General features: G+C 35.8%; 1 protein-coding gene across 3 annotated transcripts in view; it reads left to right on the top strand.

The window, feature by feature from the left end:
• Positions 1-15,646, top strand: part of RALGAPA1 (Ral GTPase activating protein catalytic subunit alpha 1) — a 270,966-nt gene that overhangs the window by 190,173 nt on the left and 65,147 nt on the right. For all 3 annotated transcript variants that reach the window (XM_049612882.1, XM_049612883.1, XM_049612884.1), the window contains one exon: positions 13,334-13,457. In XM_049612882.1, coding sequence (XP_049468839.1) covers positions 13,334-13,457 — 124 coding nt within the window. The remainder of the gene's footprint in view (positions 1-13,333; positions 13,458-15,646) is intronic.

The following is a 15,646-nucleotide window of genomic DNA, read 5'->3' on the forward strand; positions in this document are numbered from 1 at the left end:
CTACAAAAGGAGATAATTGTATTACTTTCTTTCCAATTCAGATGCCTTCTATTTCTTTTTCTTGCTTGATTGCTCTGACGAGGACTTCCAGTACTATATTGAGTAAGAGTGATGAGAGTGGGCACCCTGATCTGTTCCTGTTCTTAGGAAAAAATCTTTCAGTTTTTCTCTGTATGATGTTAGCTGTGAGCTTGTCAGATAAGGCCTTAATTATGTTAAGGTGCATTCCTACTCTGTCCAGTTTGTTGAGAGTGTTTGTCATGAATGGATATTGAATTTTGTCAAATTCTTTAGCTGCATCTATGGGGATGATTGTGTGAATTTTATCTTTTATTCTGTTAATGTGATGTATTACATCTATTGATTTGCATGTGTTGAACCATCCTGGCATCCAAAGGATGAATCTTACTTTATCATGTTGTTTGATCCTTTAATGTACTGTTGAATTCTATTTGCTAGTATTTTGTTGAGAATTTTTGCATCTGAACTCATGAGATGTTGGCCTGTAATATTCTTTTCTTATAGTATTCTTAACAAGCTTGGGTATCAAGGTAATGCTCTCCTGATAAAATGAATTTGGAAGTATTCCCTCCCTTTCACTTTTGTGGAAGAGTTTGAGAAGGATTGGTATTACTTCTTTAATTGTTGAGTAGAATTCACAGTGAAACCATCTGGTACAGGGCTTTTCTTCGTTGGAAGGTTTTTGATTACTGCTTCCATCTGCTTACATGTTTAGACTTTCTGTTCTTTGATAATTAAGTCTTGATAGGTTGTACATTTCTAGGAACTTACCGTTTCTTTTAGGTTGTCCAGTTGTTTGGCATATAGTTGTTTATCATAATCTCTTACAATCATTTGCATTTCTGCGGTATCAGTTGTAATATCTCCTCTTTGTTTATAACATGCATTCAGGTCCTCTTTTTTGTGGTTTATTTAGCTAAAGGTTTTCCAATCTTGTTTATATTTTCAAAGAACCAGCTCTTGGTTTTGATCATTTTTTCTGTTTTCCTATTCTTTATTTCATTTATTTCTGCTCTAGTTTTTATTGTTTCCTTTCTTCTGTTAACTTTGGGCTTAGTTTATTCTTCTTTTTCTAGTTCCTTTAGGTGTAAAGTTAGGTTATTTATTTGAGATCTCTTTTCTTTTTTTTTTTTTATTTTAGAGAGAGAGCACAAACAGGGGAGAGGGACAGAGGGGGAGAAAGAGAGAATCTTAAGCAGGCTCTGTGCTCAGCGCAGAACCCAGCGTGGAGCTCAGAGCTCAATCCCATGACCCCGGGATCATGACCTGCACCAAAATCAAGAGTCAGACACTCAACTGACTGAGCCATCCAGGCGCCTCTCTTTTTTCTTGATGTATGTATATATCACTATAAACTCCCCTCTTGAAACTACTTTTGCTGCATTCTATAAATTATGGTTTGTTGTATTTCCTTTTTTGTTTGTCTCAAGATATTTTTAATTTCCCTGTTGATTTCTTTTTTGACCCATTGGTTGTTTAGGAGTGTGTCATTTAGTTTCCATGTATTTGTGAATTTTTCAGCTTTCCTCCTGTTTATTGATTTCTAGTTTAATTCCTTTGTGTTTGGAAAAGATACATGATATAAGATTTCTATCTTCTTGAATTTGTTGAGATTTGTGTTCCAGCACATGATCTGTCCTAGATCATGTTGGCCTGTAATTTTCCATGTGCACTTGAGAAGAATGAATGTGCACTTGAGAAGAATATATATTCTGCTACTGTTGAACAGAATGTTCTATATATATCTGTTAAGTCTGTTTGGTCTGTAGTACTGTTCAAATGTACTTTCTTGCTTGATTTCCTGTCTGGATGATTTGTTCATTGTCGAGAGTGGGGTGTTAAAGTCCCCAGCTGTTACTGTATTGCTGTTTATTTCTCTTTACTGTTACTATTTGCTTTATATAGTTAGGTGCTTCAGTGTTGGATGCATAAATATTTATAATTGTTTTGTCTTGACGGATTGACCCATTTATGGTAGTGACTTTTTTTTTTTTACCGTTTTTAACACACGGTCTACAACTATAGCAACCTTTGCTTCTTTTTGTTGTTTTACCATTTGCTTAAGATACTGTTTTCCATCCCTTCATTTTCATACTCTGTGTTGTGTTGTCTGTAAAGCTAAAATGAGTCTCTTGTAAGCAGCATATCATTTGGAACTCACTTTTTTTTTTCTGATCTATTCAGCCATTCTGTCTTTTGATTGGCAAATTTAATTCATTAACATTTAAAGTAATTATTGAGAGGTAAAAACTTACTAATGCCATTTTTTCATTGTTTTCTGTTTTGTAGATAGTTTGTTTTTTGCTTTCTCTACTGGTGTCTTCATTTGTGATCTAAAGACTTTTTAGAGTAGTATGTTTGAGTCCTTTATCATAATTTTTTGTGTATCTACTACAGGATTTTCCTTTGTGGTTACCATGAGGCTTATATAAAATATGTTATGTTTAAATGTCTTATTTGAAGCTGATTAGAACTTGATAGGTAGCATACTGAAACTTTAGATTTTTACTTCTTCCTCGCATTTTAGGTTATGATGTTACTACAGTTTATATATTTTTTATATTGTGTATCCAATAACAAATTATTATATTTATGATTTTTAAACATTTTCTAACTTTTAAACTAGAGTTGTAATTAATTATGTACCATGATTACAGTGGGCTTTCTTGTCTTGATACAAATAATCTACTTAATCTTTCCAAAGAAACAGTTTCTCATTTATTATATTCTATTACGTTTTTTTTTTTTTTAGAAGGGAGAGCCCTTTTTTTTTTTTTAATTTATTTATTTATTTTGAGAGAGAGCAAATGGGGGCCAAGAGAGAGGGAGAGAGAGAATCTCAACCAGGCTCGGAACTGTCAGCAGGATGGAGAGCCCCATGTGGGGCTCCAACTCACAAACCATGAGATCATGACCTCAGCTAAAATCAAGAGTTGGACACTTACCTGACTGAGCCCACCAGGCACCCCTATGTTCTATTTTTTAACTCATTAATTTTTGTTTATTATTTCTTAATTTATAAGTTTTATATTGTTCTTTTTCTTCTAGAATTGAATGTTATTTGTCTTAGTTTTATTATTTTTTTATTATTTTTATTTTTTTTTCAATATATGAAATTTATTGTCAAATTGGTTTCCATACAACACCCAGTGCTCATCCCAAAAGGTGCCCTCCTCAATACCCATCACCCACCCTCCCCTCCCTCCCACCCCCCATCAACCCTCAGTTTGTTCTCAGTTTTTAAGAAGTCTTATTATTTTTTAACAATGAAATAGTCTTAGGGTATAAAATTTTTCTGAGTATATAGCTCCTATCGATAATTTTAGCCTCAGCTTAAACATCACTTTTTTTGAAATCCTTTCCCTAAACTACCCCTAACTCTTTACCTTCTCCCTAGTCATGTTTGGACCTTCGATGTGCTCTCACAGACCCCTGTAACACTTCCTTGTCATAGCATTTATCACACCATATTATTATTATTATTATTTCTTAGATATTTTTATTACTTCTTTCCAAGACAGTTATAATAACTCTCTAGGTAATCTGTGAGTTCTCGTATCCTAACTCTTCCCCATGATAATTTATCTTTGGTACTAGATGGTCAAGTCCTTGAGGGCAGGAATCATATCTCTTTTGCTGTCTTGCTCATCATGTGTTCTCAGACCTCACTGCTCTACAGAAACTATCCTTCTGAAGGTTAGTATCCTGACCATCAAGTCTAAAGTTTTCTCAGTCCTCACCAGGCCCTTTGATTTATCTGATTAACTAAATTTAGTTACTTTAATAAGCATTTTAAAAGATTTAAAAGATTACAGCAGTTAGATTTACAAAATAATTGATTACAAAGCACAGAGTTCCCACACACCCTCTTTCCTCCTTCACATAATTTTCTCTGTCTCTTGTATCCTTGTGGTAACATTTGTTAAAATTGCTGAAACAATATTGATATATTATTATTAACGGAAGTCCATAGTTTACATGAAGAGTTCATTCTCTGTGTTGTACATTGTATGCATTTTGACAAATTAGTAACACGTATCCACCATTACAGTATCCTATATAATAGTTTCACTGCCCTAAAACCCCCTGAGTATTATATCCCCTAATTTAATACTATTGTCTCTTCTCTAAAATGTTCTTCTCCCCTGGCTTCTGTAACACTATAATTACCTTGTTCAAATCCTAGTTTTCTATTATTCCAAGTTTGTCTTCACTGGTTCATCTTTTACCTCCTAACCCCGTAACATAGCTATCCCTCTCATTATGATATCTCTCATACCTTCTCAACCCCATTCTTGCCATGTACTCCTCCTATCTCTCAATTCTCAATCATAATTTTGCAGCTGCCTGTTACAAATTTTTACCTGCTTCCTCATTACCATTGCCAAATCAAATCCTCTCATAATTTTCTTGGTTATGTTTAGAAATACTGTATCAGTCACCTGAACTTGACCATTTCCTTTCCCTTGCCCTTCCTCTGTCTCTCCTTTGCTTCTCTTGCCCCCAACCCCTTGATTCATGTTCTTATTACTTTTAAGAGAGTGTTAGAAGGTGGGGGAGTGGGATGGTAAAGTATCCCCCAAATTAACAAGGCCCTTTGGGAATGGAAAACAAAGCAGGCAACTCCACACAGTTTACACAGAATTTTTGGGGGGTAACTTACTGACACGGGGGATCAGGCAGAGGACAGTCCACAGCAGCTGCATAGTTATTCTCTGCAAATTCCAGACCTTAGTCCACAAATTTTATAGAACGAAGAGACATGCAGTAGGGCATTGTAGTGAGATCAGAAGGTTCACAAGCACTTTAGATTGTTTGCATGCACCTGATTAACAGCTAACCTTTAATTAGACCTCGTGATACCACCTGTGCATCAGGGAAGGGAAAGACAATGTTCTCTCTAACAGATTCATGAGAGGCCAAAACAAGCCATCTCAGCCTTGGCAAGCATTTCTAAGGAATGTATATTAACCTCCAAGGGGCCCTGAACACGTAGCCACAAGCAAACATGAGTAAGATAGTGAGCCAAATATGGAGTAAGTATCGAGAGTTATAACAACTCTCTTAAGTATAGGCTCTCATCTCCTGACTTCCCCATCTAAATAGTCCTCAACACCAGAATAATATTTCTAAAGTAAAATTTTGATTTTTTTTTTCCTTAGTGTCTTTCTAGTGCGTGGACCAGACTCTTTAGTCCAGAGCTCAGTTCATACCAGCCAGTCTTGGCTGTTCATGGTTCTTTATGTTACCTTATGCTCTTCTACTTCTTGGCTCCTGCTAAACTACTACTTGTCTTATATATACCTTGAATATATGGGGGACATCTTACTTGAGAAAGCATAGGCATTTTTTTTAATACTCTATACCAAATGAATGCATGCCATTTATTAGTTTGCTTTTTTAAAAAAGAAACAACAGTTTCCTTTCTTTTTCAATACAGTGGGTTCAAATAAATTCACTCTATGTGACATTAAAACAAATTTTGAGCTATTTCTCAAGAAACCGGTAGACAAACCTGATTACAGGCACACCTCATTTTGCTGTGCTTTAGTTTATTTCACTTCGCAGTTACAGCCATTTTTACATAGTGAAGGTTTGTGGCAACCCTGTGTCAAGCAAGTCTGTCAGCACCATTTTTTCCAACAGCATTTGCTCACTTTATGTCTGTCTGTCACATTTTGGTAATTCTCGTAATATTTCAAACTTTCATTATATTTGTTATGGTAATCCATTATCAGTGGTTATACAGCTTGCTGAAAGCTCAGATGATGGTTAGCATTTTTAGTAATAAAGGTTTTTTTTAATTGAAGTATGTACTTTTTTAGACATAATGCTATTGCACACTTAATAAACTATGATATAGTCCAAATGTAACTTAGAAATGCACTGAGAAACAAAAAAAAAAATTCATTTGACTTCATTGCTACATTCATTTTATTGTAGCCTAGAACTGAACCTGCAGTATCTCTGAGGTACACTTGTACTTGTCTGATGAACTAGGGAGAAAAAATGAAAAGTTACATTATTTTTCATAAAATGTTTATTATGAGAGAAAGTAATGTGCACATGCAGGATAAGGTAAGAAGCAGAGAAGGCCGAGGGGAGGGGGAAGGGTGTGGGTAGAATCCCAGGCAGGCTCTGCACTGCAGAAGCCAGTGCGGGGCTCGATCTCACAAACCATGAGATCATGACCTGGGCCAAAATCAAGAGTTGGACACTTACCCAACTGAGCCACCCAGGCACCTCAAAAAAGTTACATTGGTTATACTCTTACCTCCCTAGACGATCTTTTATTTTCTTTGACTAGATTAACTGATTCCTGTTCCTCATGGTTGAACCACCGGATTTTTTTATTTCAAATCTCAGTATTTGTATTATTATTTCTATTGCAGTGTATATGTAGGGATTCAGAAGTGCTTATAACTTAGCAGACTTTGCTTTGAATTTTCCAGTAGTAAGCTCATAATACTTTGCTAGTGCTATGCGTATTCTTATACGGTCACATAGAAGTTGCAAGTTCATTAATTTCTTTTTTTTTTTTCTGGTGCCTTATTGTTCATTTTTGTGGTATAAAGCTAATGTCAATATACCAAACATTTTAGCAGCAGTAGTTAGTAGGTAGAAAAATAAGAAGAAATGGTGAAAGATTAAAATTTGAGATGAAATTATTCATCTTATTATTCATTTTTGTGGTATATATTAAGCTAATGTCAGTATACCAAACATTTTAGCAGCAGTAGTTAGTAAGTAGAAAAATAAGAAGAAATGGTGAAAGATTAAAATTTGAGATGAAAGGGCAGCTAAGCTCTGCTTTTACAAATTGTAAGAAGGTCGCGGCACCTGGGTGGCTCAGTTGTAAGTGTCCAACTTCAACTCAGGTCATCATCTCACAGTTCGTGGGTTGGAGCCCCATGTTGGGCTCTCTGCTGACAGCTCAAAGTCTAGAGCCTGCTTCAGATTATGTCTCCCTGTCTCTCTGCCCCTCCCCTGCTCATTTTCTGTTTCTCTCTCTCTGAAGAATAAATAAATGTAAAAAAAAGATTTTTTTAATAAAAAAAATTGGGGGGCGCCTGGGTGGCTCAGTCGGTTAAGCGTCCGACTTCAGCTCAGGTCACGATCTCGCGGTCCATGAGTTCGAGCCCCACGTCGGGCTCTGGGCTGATGGCTCGGAGCCTGGAGCCTGCTTCCGATTCTGTGTCTCCCTCTGTCTCTGACCCTCCCCCGTTCATGCTCTGTCTCTCTCTGTCTCAAAAATAAATAAACGTTAAAAAAATTTAAAAAAAAAAATTGGAAGAAGGTCATAGATAATATAAAGATGATTTCTCTTTTACTTTTGCATTGTAAAGATTTATTTTTTTTTTTTCCTACATGGCACATATCTTTCTCTCAACTTTTAGATTTTTTTTAATGTTTATTTATTTATTTTCGGGGTGGGTACAGAGAGAGAGGAAGACAGAGTACCCCAAGCAGGCTCCACACTATCAGCACAGAGCCTAACACAGGGCTTGAACTCCTGAATGGTGAGATCATGACCTGAGCCAAATCAAGAGCCAGCCGTTTAACCTACTGAGCCACCCAGGCACCCCCCAACTTTTAGATTTATATAGTACTAAGTGAACAGTTCTGAGTCTTTGCAATTTTATAAATTATGATTTATGAGTTCTAATTAATGGTCCTTTGCCTAAATAAAATGAAAATGTTTGAAATATTGCAAGAATTCCCAAACCATGACACAGACACACAAGGTAAGAACACGGAGAAGTTCCCTTTCTGCCAGGATCAGAATTTATATATAGTGGATCATGCTTCGAAGTTAAATTCTTAACAGCTTTCTTGAGATGTATTTCTTATACCATACATTTTACTCATTTAAAGTGTACGTGTTTTTAGTGCATTCAAGGGTTGTGCAACTATCATGACAACCTAATTTTAGAATATTTTAGTCCCTTCGAAAGGAGACCCATACCCATTACCAGTAACTCCCCATTACTGCCAACCATCCCCCACCACACTCACCAGCTCTAAAAATTTTCTTTTTTTAATGTTTATTTATTTTTGAGACAGAGCATGAGCAGGGGAGGGGCAGAAAGAGAGGGAGACACAGAATTCAAAGCAGGCTCCAGGCTCTGGGCTCTGGGCTGTCTGCACAGAGCCCGACGCAGGGCTTGAACCCACAGACCATGAGATCATGACCTGAGCCAAAGTCAGATACTTAACCGACTGAGCCACCCAGGTGCCCCATACTCCTCAGGTCTAGACAATACTAATCTACTTTCTGTTTCTGCAGATGTGCCTATACTGGGCATATCCTACAAAAGGAGTCAAACAGTATATAGTCTTTTGTGGCAGGCTTCTTAGCACAGTGTTTTCAAAGTTATTCCATATTGCAAGTATATCTCAGCACTTGATTTTTTTTATTGCTGAATAATATTCCATTATATGAATATACTACATTTCTGTTTATTCATCAGTCGATGGACATTTGGATTGGTTTTACTTTTTAGATATTAATAATAATGATGCCATGAATATTCATATACACATTTTTTTACATGGACACTTTATAATTTTATAAACATTTTTATAAGACTTTTACAGTTTTAGACCTTATATTAAGATCTGTGGTTCATTTTGATTGTTGTTTTTGGTGTAAGATCAGAAGTTGCGAGGTAAGAATTCAACTTCATTCTTCTGCTTATGGATATCCATTTGCCCCAGCACTGTTTGTTGACAAGACTCTTCTTTTCCCATTGAATTGTCTTGGTACTGTTGTCAAAAAGCAATTGACAGTGAATATAAAGGTTTATTTCTGGACCAAAGATTCTGTTCCATATAGACCTGTTTGTCACTTCTTATGACACTATCACAGTGCATTGATTGCTGCTGCAATGTAGCAAGTTTTTAAATTGGGATTATGAGTCCTCCAACTTTGTCTTTTTTTTTTTTTTTCAAGACAATTGTGGCCATTCCAGATCTTTTATATCTTCCTATGAGTTTTAGACTGAGCTTATCAATTTTTACAAAAACAGCAGCGGGTATTTTGATAGGGATTACATTGTTTGTCGATCAGTTTGAGGGTACTATCTTAACAATATTGTCTTTCCGTCCATGAGTGTGAAATTTTTTTTTAAAGATCTTTAATTTTGTTTGACAGTGTTTTGTGATTTTTCAGAGTATAAGTTTTGAACTTCTGTTTTCAGAGTATAAGTTTTATGCTTAACTTTTTGTTAGGTACTTTTGTACCTATTTACCTAAGTAATTCATTAGTTTTAGTGACATGGCTTTATAAAAGGAATTTTCTTATGTTTGTTTTCTGATTGTTCATTGTTGGTATATAGAAATACTTGATTTTTACATGTGGGTATTGTATCCTGAACTCATTTAATAGCTCTAAAAACTTTTTAGTAGATTCCTTTCTATATACAAAATCATCTCATCTGCAAGTGGATGTAGTTTTATTTATTCCTTTGCAGTCATATTACTAATTGATTCTCTTTGTTATTGATCTACTCAGGTGTTCTGTTTCCTCTTGAGTTGAATTTAGTGATTTGTGTCTCTAGGTATTTTTCCATTTAAGTTATCTAATTTGTTGGCATAAATTAATATTGTTGTTCATAGTTGCCTTATAATCTTTTTTATTTCTGTAACATGTATAATGATATCTCTTTAGTTTCTGATTTTAGTAATTTGATTCTACTTGTTTTCTTGTTCAGTCTAGCCATAAGGTTCAATTTTTTTTTATTATCTCAAAGAACCAATTTTTGGTTTTGTTGATTTGTTTCTCTGTTGTCTTTCTGTTCCATTTCATTTTCTTTCCACTCTAGTTTTTATTAATTCCTTCCTCTACCTGCTTTGATTTTAGTTGCTCTTTTTCTAGTTTTTTAAGGTAGAAAGTTTAGTTATTGATGCAGGATCTTTCCATCTTTTTTTTTTTTTTAAGTTATTTATTTTGAGAGGGAGATTGAGAGAGCATGAGCAGGGGAGGGTCAGAAAGAGAGCAAGAGAGAGAATCCCAAACAGGCTCCACACTGTCAGTGCAGAGCCCCATATGGGGCTCGAATTCACAAACCTTGAGATCATGACTTGAGCCGAAATCAATCAAGAGTCAGACGCTTAACCAACTGAGCCACCCAGGCACCCCATCTTTTTTTAATATAAGCATTTACATCTATAAATTTACCAATGAGCACTGCTTTACCTTCATGCCATCACTTTTGGTATGTTATGTTTTCATTTTCATCATCTCTAAGTATTTTCTTATTTCCCTTGACATTTATTCTTTCAGTTATTTAGGAGTACATTGTTTCATTTCTACATGTATGTGAAATTCCCAAAGTTTTTTTTCTTTTATCGATTTCTAATTTCATTCCATTGTGATTAGAAAATATACTTTGCATAATTTCAGTCTTTTCAAATTTATTGAGGCTTTTTAATTACCAAATGATCTGGCCTGAAGGATGTTCTTGTATTCTTGAGAAGAATGTGTTTGCTGCTAGAAGAATGTGTTTCTCCACTTTCTGGAGTGTTCTATAGATGTCCTTTTAGGTCTAGTTGGTTTATAGTGTTGTTCAAGTCTTCTATTTTCCTGTTGATACTCTTTTCTTTGTCTAATATTGAAAGTAGGGTATTGAAGTCTTCAACTACGATTGTAGAAGTGTCTGTTTCTGTCTCCAATTCTGTTTGTGTTTCATTTATTTTGAAGCTCTGTGTGAGTACATGTGTGTTAATTTTATATCTTCTTAGTAGGTTGACCTTTTAACATTAGGAAATGTCTCTTTATCACTAACACTTTTTGTTTTAAAGTCTAATATTAACTATAGCCACCCCAGATTTCTTGGTTACTGTTTGCATGGTATCTTTTTCCATTTATTTTACTTTCAACATTGTGTCTTTGAATCAAAAGTGTATTGGTAGTGGTGGTTGTTCACTTGATCATTTATTTTCTAATGATGGGGCTAAACTAATCCTACAAAGTCTATTTCCCCACAATGCGCAGCCTCAGATCTCCCTGCTCAAAAAATTTTTTAAATTTTTTTATCTTTTAGCAGGGCTACCATGGGTTCTCCCTGGGCTGACATAATCTAATATTTAAGTTTCTACTTTGGCCCCCTTCACCAGTTAGTTTTTTGTTGTTTATTGTGGATGTATGTGTGGCTTAGAGGTTGCTGTCATAGTCAGAGTGTTTATATTTTTAATCCCATGTTCACCCAGAGACTAGTACCTTGGAGGTTTGCTCTCTGGTTGCTCCAAAGAGAGTACAGCCTTGGATATGCACAGTCACTGACTGGATGTTGTTTTTAAGTTGTGGCTTCCTAGGAGTTGACCCTGAGTTTAAGTAGAGTACTATGAGGCTTAACTTTGTGTTGGTAAGTCTTTGTGGGTTGGGGAATGCTTTCCTATCTGTCCTGCATCTTACTCTGATTGCTCTTGTGTGGGTTCCAGTTAGTACATGTACACAGGTTTCTTGACCCCTAGACTTGACTGTGTTCTCAAGAGGGTTCTTCTTGGCTGTCTCTTTCTACTTCTCTTTCTCTCTTGGCTGCTCTGCTCTTTTACTTGTGTCTGGAGGTGCTACTTCTCTTAATTGCTTTTTTCCACCGTGCTTTTTCTTGTTTTTGACAATACCCATATGCATGGAGTTTTGTTTCAAAATAAAATCATTCCCCTCAGGCAGAGCTGCTACTAAGCTCTTTGTCCATATGATCCACCCTTCACCCTGATCAGAACACATGTAGTGGCAGTACTCTGCCACTGTATTATACCTGAGCTGGGGTCAAGGACCAACTTTTCCTAGAGTAATACCCTACTTCTATAAGCGGACACTTGGGGAGGGATTGGCAGTTCTTCATCTTCCTACCTTTCTTTCCCCTATCAGTGTGAAACCTTTATCCCACTGATAAGCTAGGGTGGGGAAAATTGGAACAGACTCAGCCTTTTGCACCTAGAATTTCTGTTGTAAGAGAGGCCATAGCTGCCTGGAATAGTTTATGCAGCATGGAACTGGGCGGAAGAGAAACACAGCCAGCAGACTGCTGCTCCCAGGGTGAGACCATATTTCCAGTCTGGGACCTGGAGGGGATGAGGAACCCTTATCTTGGCCTAAGTACAATGCCCAGGGTAAAGCTGTAATATGGAAGTAAAGGGGTAGCATAAGGGAGCAGTCATGGCTCAGATGCCAAAGATTCACTCTGTTTTTACCAGATTTGGTAGATTTTCTTAAATGTATGTTTTGCCATTTGCTATATGCCCTTAAGACAATATTCAGAGACTTTAAGTGATTTTTAAAAAATCATCCTCATCACTGAGATTATTATTTTGACTGGGAAAGGATCCACTGAGATTCTTACTCTATAATTCTGGAAGTTGTCCCCCTCCCCCCCTAAAATTACATTTTATTCCTTGGATTAGATTATCCCGCCAGTACACTAAATACACCGAAAATCGCCTAAGTGTTCACCACATAAAGTGAAATATTGCTATCAGTGAAAGCAGCTAAAATATCTTCGTTCCTGGTTTTAAGTTGCTGAAACCCACATTCATGACCTTATAGCTCCTTCAAAATGTGTAGGAAAATCTAGTTGTCTGACTAACCTTTCTTAGGTTTGTTTGCTTCCTTTTTAATTCCTACATACGATAGTAGTGAAAACATTACCTCTGATCATAAAGTTCATTAGTCCATGCGTTGTTAAATCACCCTAGACCGAATGTAGTATGTTAACTTGGAAGGCCAAATGTCACTCAAGAAATTTGTTTTTATGAGCAGTTTTAATTTGAGGGAGACCTTAAAAAAATGTCCAAGACCTTGTCAGTTATTCCATATGGTTCTATAATATTTGTGTATAAATTTCTTATTTTGTACTTTGAAGAAATGGATCATTTCTCACTCATATTTCTACTGCTATACTTAGTTTTATTTCTAAAACACATCCATTTAACTCTGGGATTCATCTACATTGTACAATAGAGAATTCTTTAGGTGCTTCATGCATTCACACATGTCTTTCCTGATACTCTTTTCTCCTCTTCATTTGTCAGATCTCACTTGCCTTCACCAAACTTAGTATTACTCTTTCCTTTAAGTGTCTCTCTGTTTCTCCAGTCGGAAGTAATCAAACCTTTCTTTTATTCCACTGGCAAGTTTATAACTTTCCTAATTTTTTACTTACAATTACATATCTTCCTCTGTAGGTTATAAGATTTAATTCATTTTCCTCTTTTTATTGCCACATACTTTGTACATTGAACTTAATTATTGGATGAGTGAATAGATAAATTAATGATTAAATGAATGGTATAATATTTTATTTTACAGTCGAGAGACTCACAAGATCGCAGTGTTTTATGTTGCTGAAGGACAAGAAGACAAACATTCCATTCTTACCAATACAGGTGGAAGTCAAGCATATGAAGATTTTGTAGCCGGTCTTGGTTGGGAGGTATTGTTTTTATTTCTTTTTTTTTTTTTTATGTTTGTTTATTTTTGAGAAAGATCGCAAGTGGGGGAGGGACAGAGAGAGAGAGAGAGAAAATCCCAAACAGTTTCTGCACTATCAGCGCAAAGCCCAACGCAGTGTTCAAACTCAGGAACCGTGAGGTCACAACCAGAGCTGAAATCCAGAGTTGGACGCTGAACCGACTGAGCCTCCTAAGCACCCTGATTGGGAGGTATTGTTTTTAAATTATACCAAATATCATTGTATTTTTATTTGGAAGCAGTGGTTTTCTTTTGCTTTCTAGCTTATTTTAGAATTATTTTAGGAGACTCAACAACTTAACGATGGGTTTGTTATTGTTTCTGCTTTATTTCCCATCTGCAAAGACAGAAGCAGTTCAGACCTTGAAAGGAAGGTTGTTGGTTTTTTTAATGAGTCAGTATATTGTTAGAGAGCACTGAAGTCATAGGTTTAGGAGAGCTGGATTTTCCTCACAGCTGTGACCACTAGACAAGTGATCTTCAGACTAAGATATGAATATCTTTAGTGCTGTACCAAGGCTTTTAGGTTAGTTTAGAGGAGATTAAATTCTAGTTCCTCAACTTTACTGAAATTAATGCCTGAAAACCTTTCTGCAGTCACTTGCCTCACCTTTTCAGTTCTTCAGCTTTGTAAAAGAAAGGCATACCACACACTCATTCGAGTCCTACATTGCCCCAAAATGTTTGATGCCAAAAAAAAAAAGTTAATTCAAGAAGGCATGTTCTGAGAGAGTCTCTGACAGCAAATCAACAAATGTTGAAAGGCACTGCACTTCATGTTATCCTGGCAACCTGCTCATGTCAAGGTTCCTGTACCAAATCTGTCTATCTTAGAATTGTTAACTCAGAAGGGAGGTATTTGTCATAGAAATTTGGATTAATATGTTTACCCAAATTGACACAGGAAGTATCAGACATTTTCTATCAGAAAGGGAATTTGATGCTGGCTGATCGATTTGTCATTAATAGTAGGCATTTTATATATATTGTATCAGCCAAATCAGTAGCTCTACAGTTTTGATGAAAATATATTAAAATCATATACATGTGACATACAGTACACTAGAAATGATATCTTTTGTAGTAGTTTAAACTAATGATGAAAATTTTCATTATAGTTGTCAGCTTAATACATAGTTTCTTAAAATTCTTATAGTACATGAGCAAAATTGTTGAAGACCACTGCACTAGACTATAAGCTCCTCCTAGAGGAAAAGCACTTTGATCTCATTGAACTTTCCTTTGTTTGTTGTTGTTAAACTAGCCTTCATTTTTTTTTTAAGTTTATTTATTTATTTTGAGAGTGAACGAGCAGGGGAGGGGCAGAGAGAGAGGGAGAGAGAGAATCCTAAGCAGGCTCTGCACTGGTGGTGCACAGTTATGAGGGGCTTGAACTCACAAACCATGAAATCATGACCTAAGCCTAAACCAAGAGTCAGACGCTTAACCAACTGAGCCACCTAGGCGCCTCTGATTTTTCCTTTTAAAAGACATCCCAGCGCCTTGTACAGTGTCCGATACATAAGCCTTTAGCATTCGGTATATATTTTTATGGCTTACCTTACATGTTATTTCACTTTGAGTTACTTGGGGTCTCTGTTCCTGTTTGCATATTTGTCAAAGTAATCTATTTTAGGCAATAGATATGGGAAGTTCAGTTGAGATTAGTTATGTGAAAGTGCTTCGGAAAGTATAAACACTCTAAATAAATTTTCTGTTAAAGAAAAACAGAAACATAGTAGTAAAAGCAAGAGACATTTGGAAAAGAACAAATTAGCAGTACTCACATTTCCTTATTTCAAAACTTAATACAAGCAATAGTAATCAAACAGTATGGCAGTGCACCAAAAATAGACATATTGATCAATGGAAAAGAATTGAGATTCTAGAACTAAACTCATATATCTATGGTCAACTGATTTTTAACAAGTGACAGCACCATCCAGTGGAGAAAGAATAGTCTTTTCAACAAATGGTGCCAGAACAACTGGAAAGCCACATGCAAAAGAATAAAGTTGGACTATTACCTCACACTATATACAAAAATTAACTCAAAAAGGGTCAAAAACCTAATTGTAAAAGCTAAAAGTATAAAACTCTTAAAAGACAACATGAGGTAAATTTTCATGACCTTGGATTTGGATAAAGCTT

This window comes from Panthera uncia, assembly GCF_023721935.1.
Source record: "Panthera uncia isolate 11264 chromosome B3 unlocalized genomic scaffold, Puncia_PCG_1.0 HiC_scaffold_1, whole genome shotgun sequence".
NCBI classification, from domain to species: domain Eukaryota; kingdom Metazoa; phylum Chordata; class Mammalia; order Carnivora; family Felidae; genus Panthera; species Panthera uncia.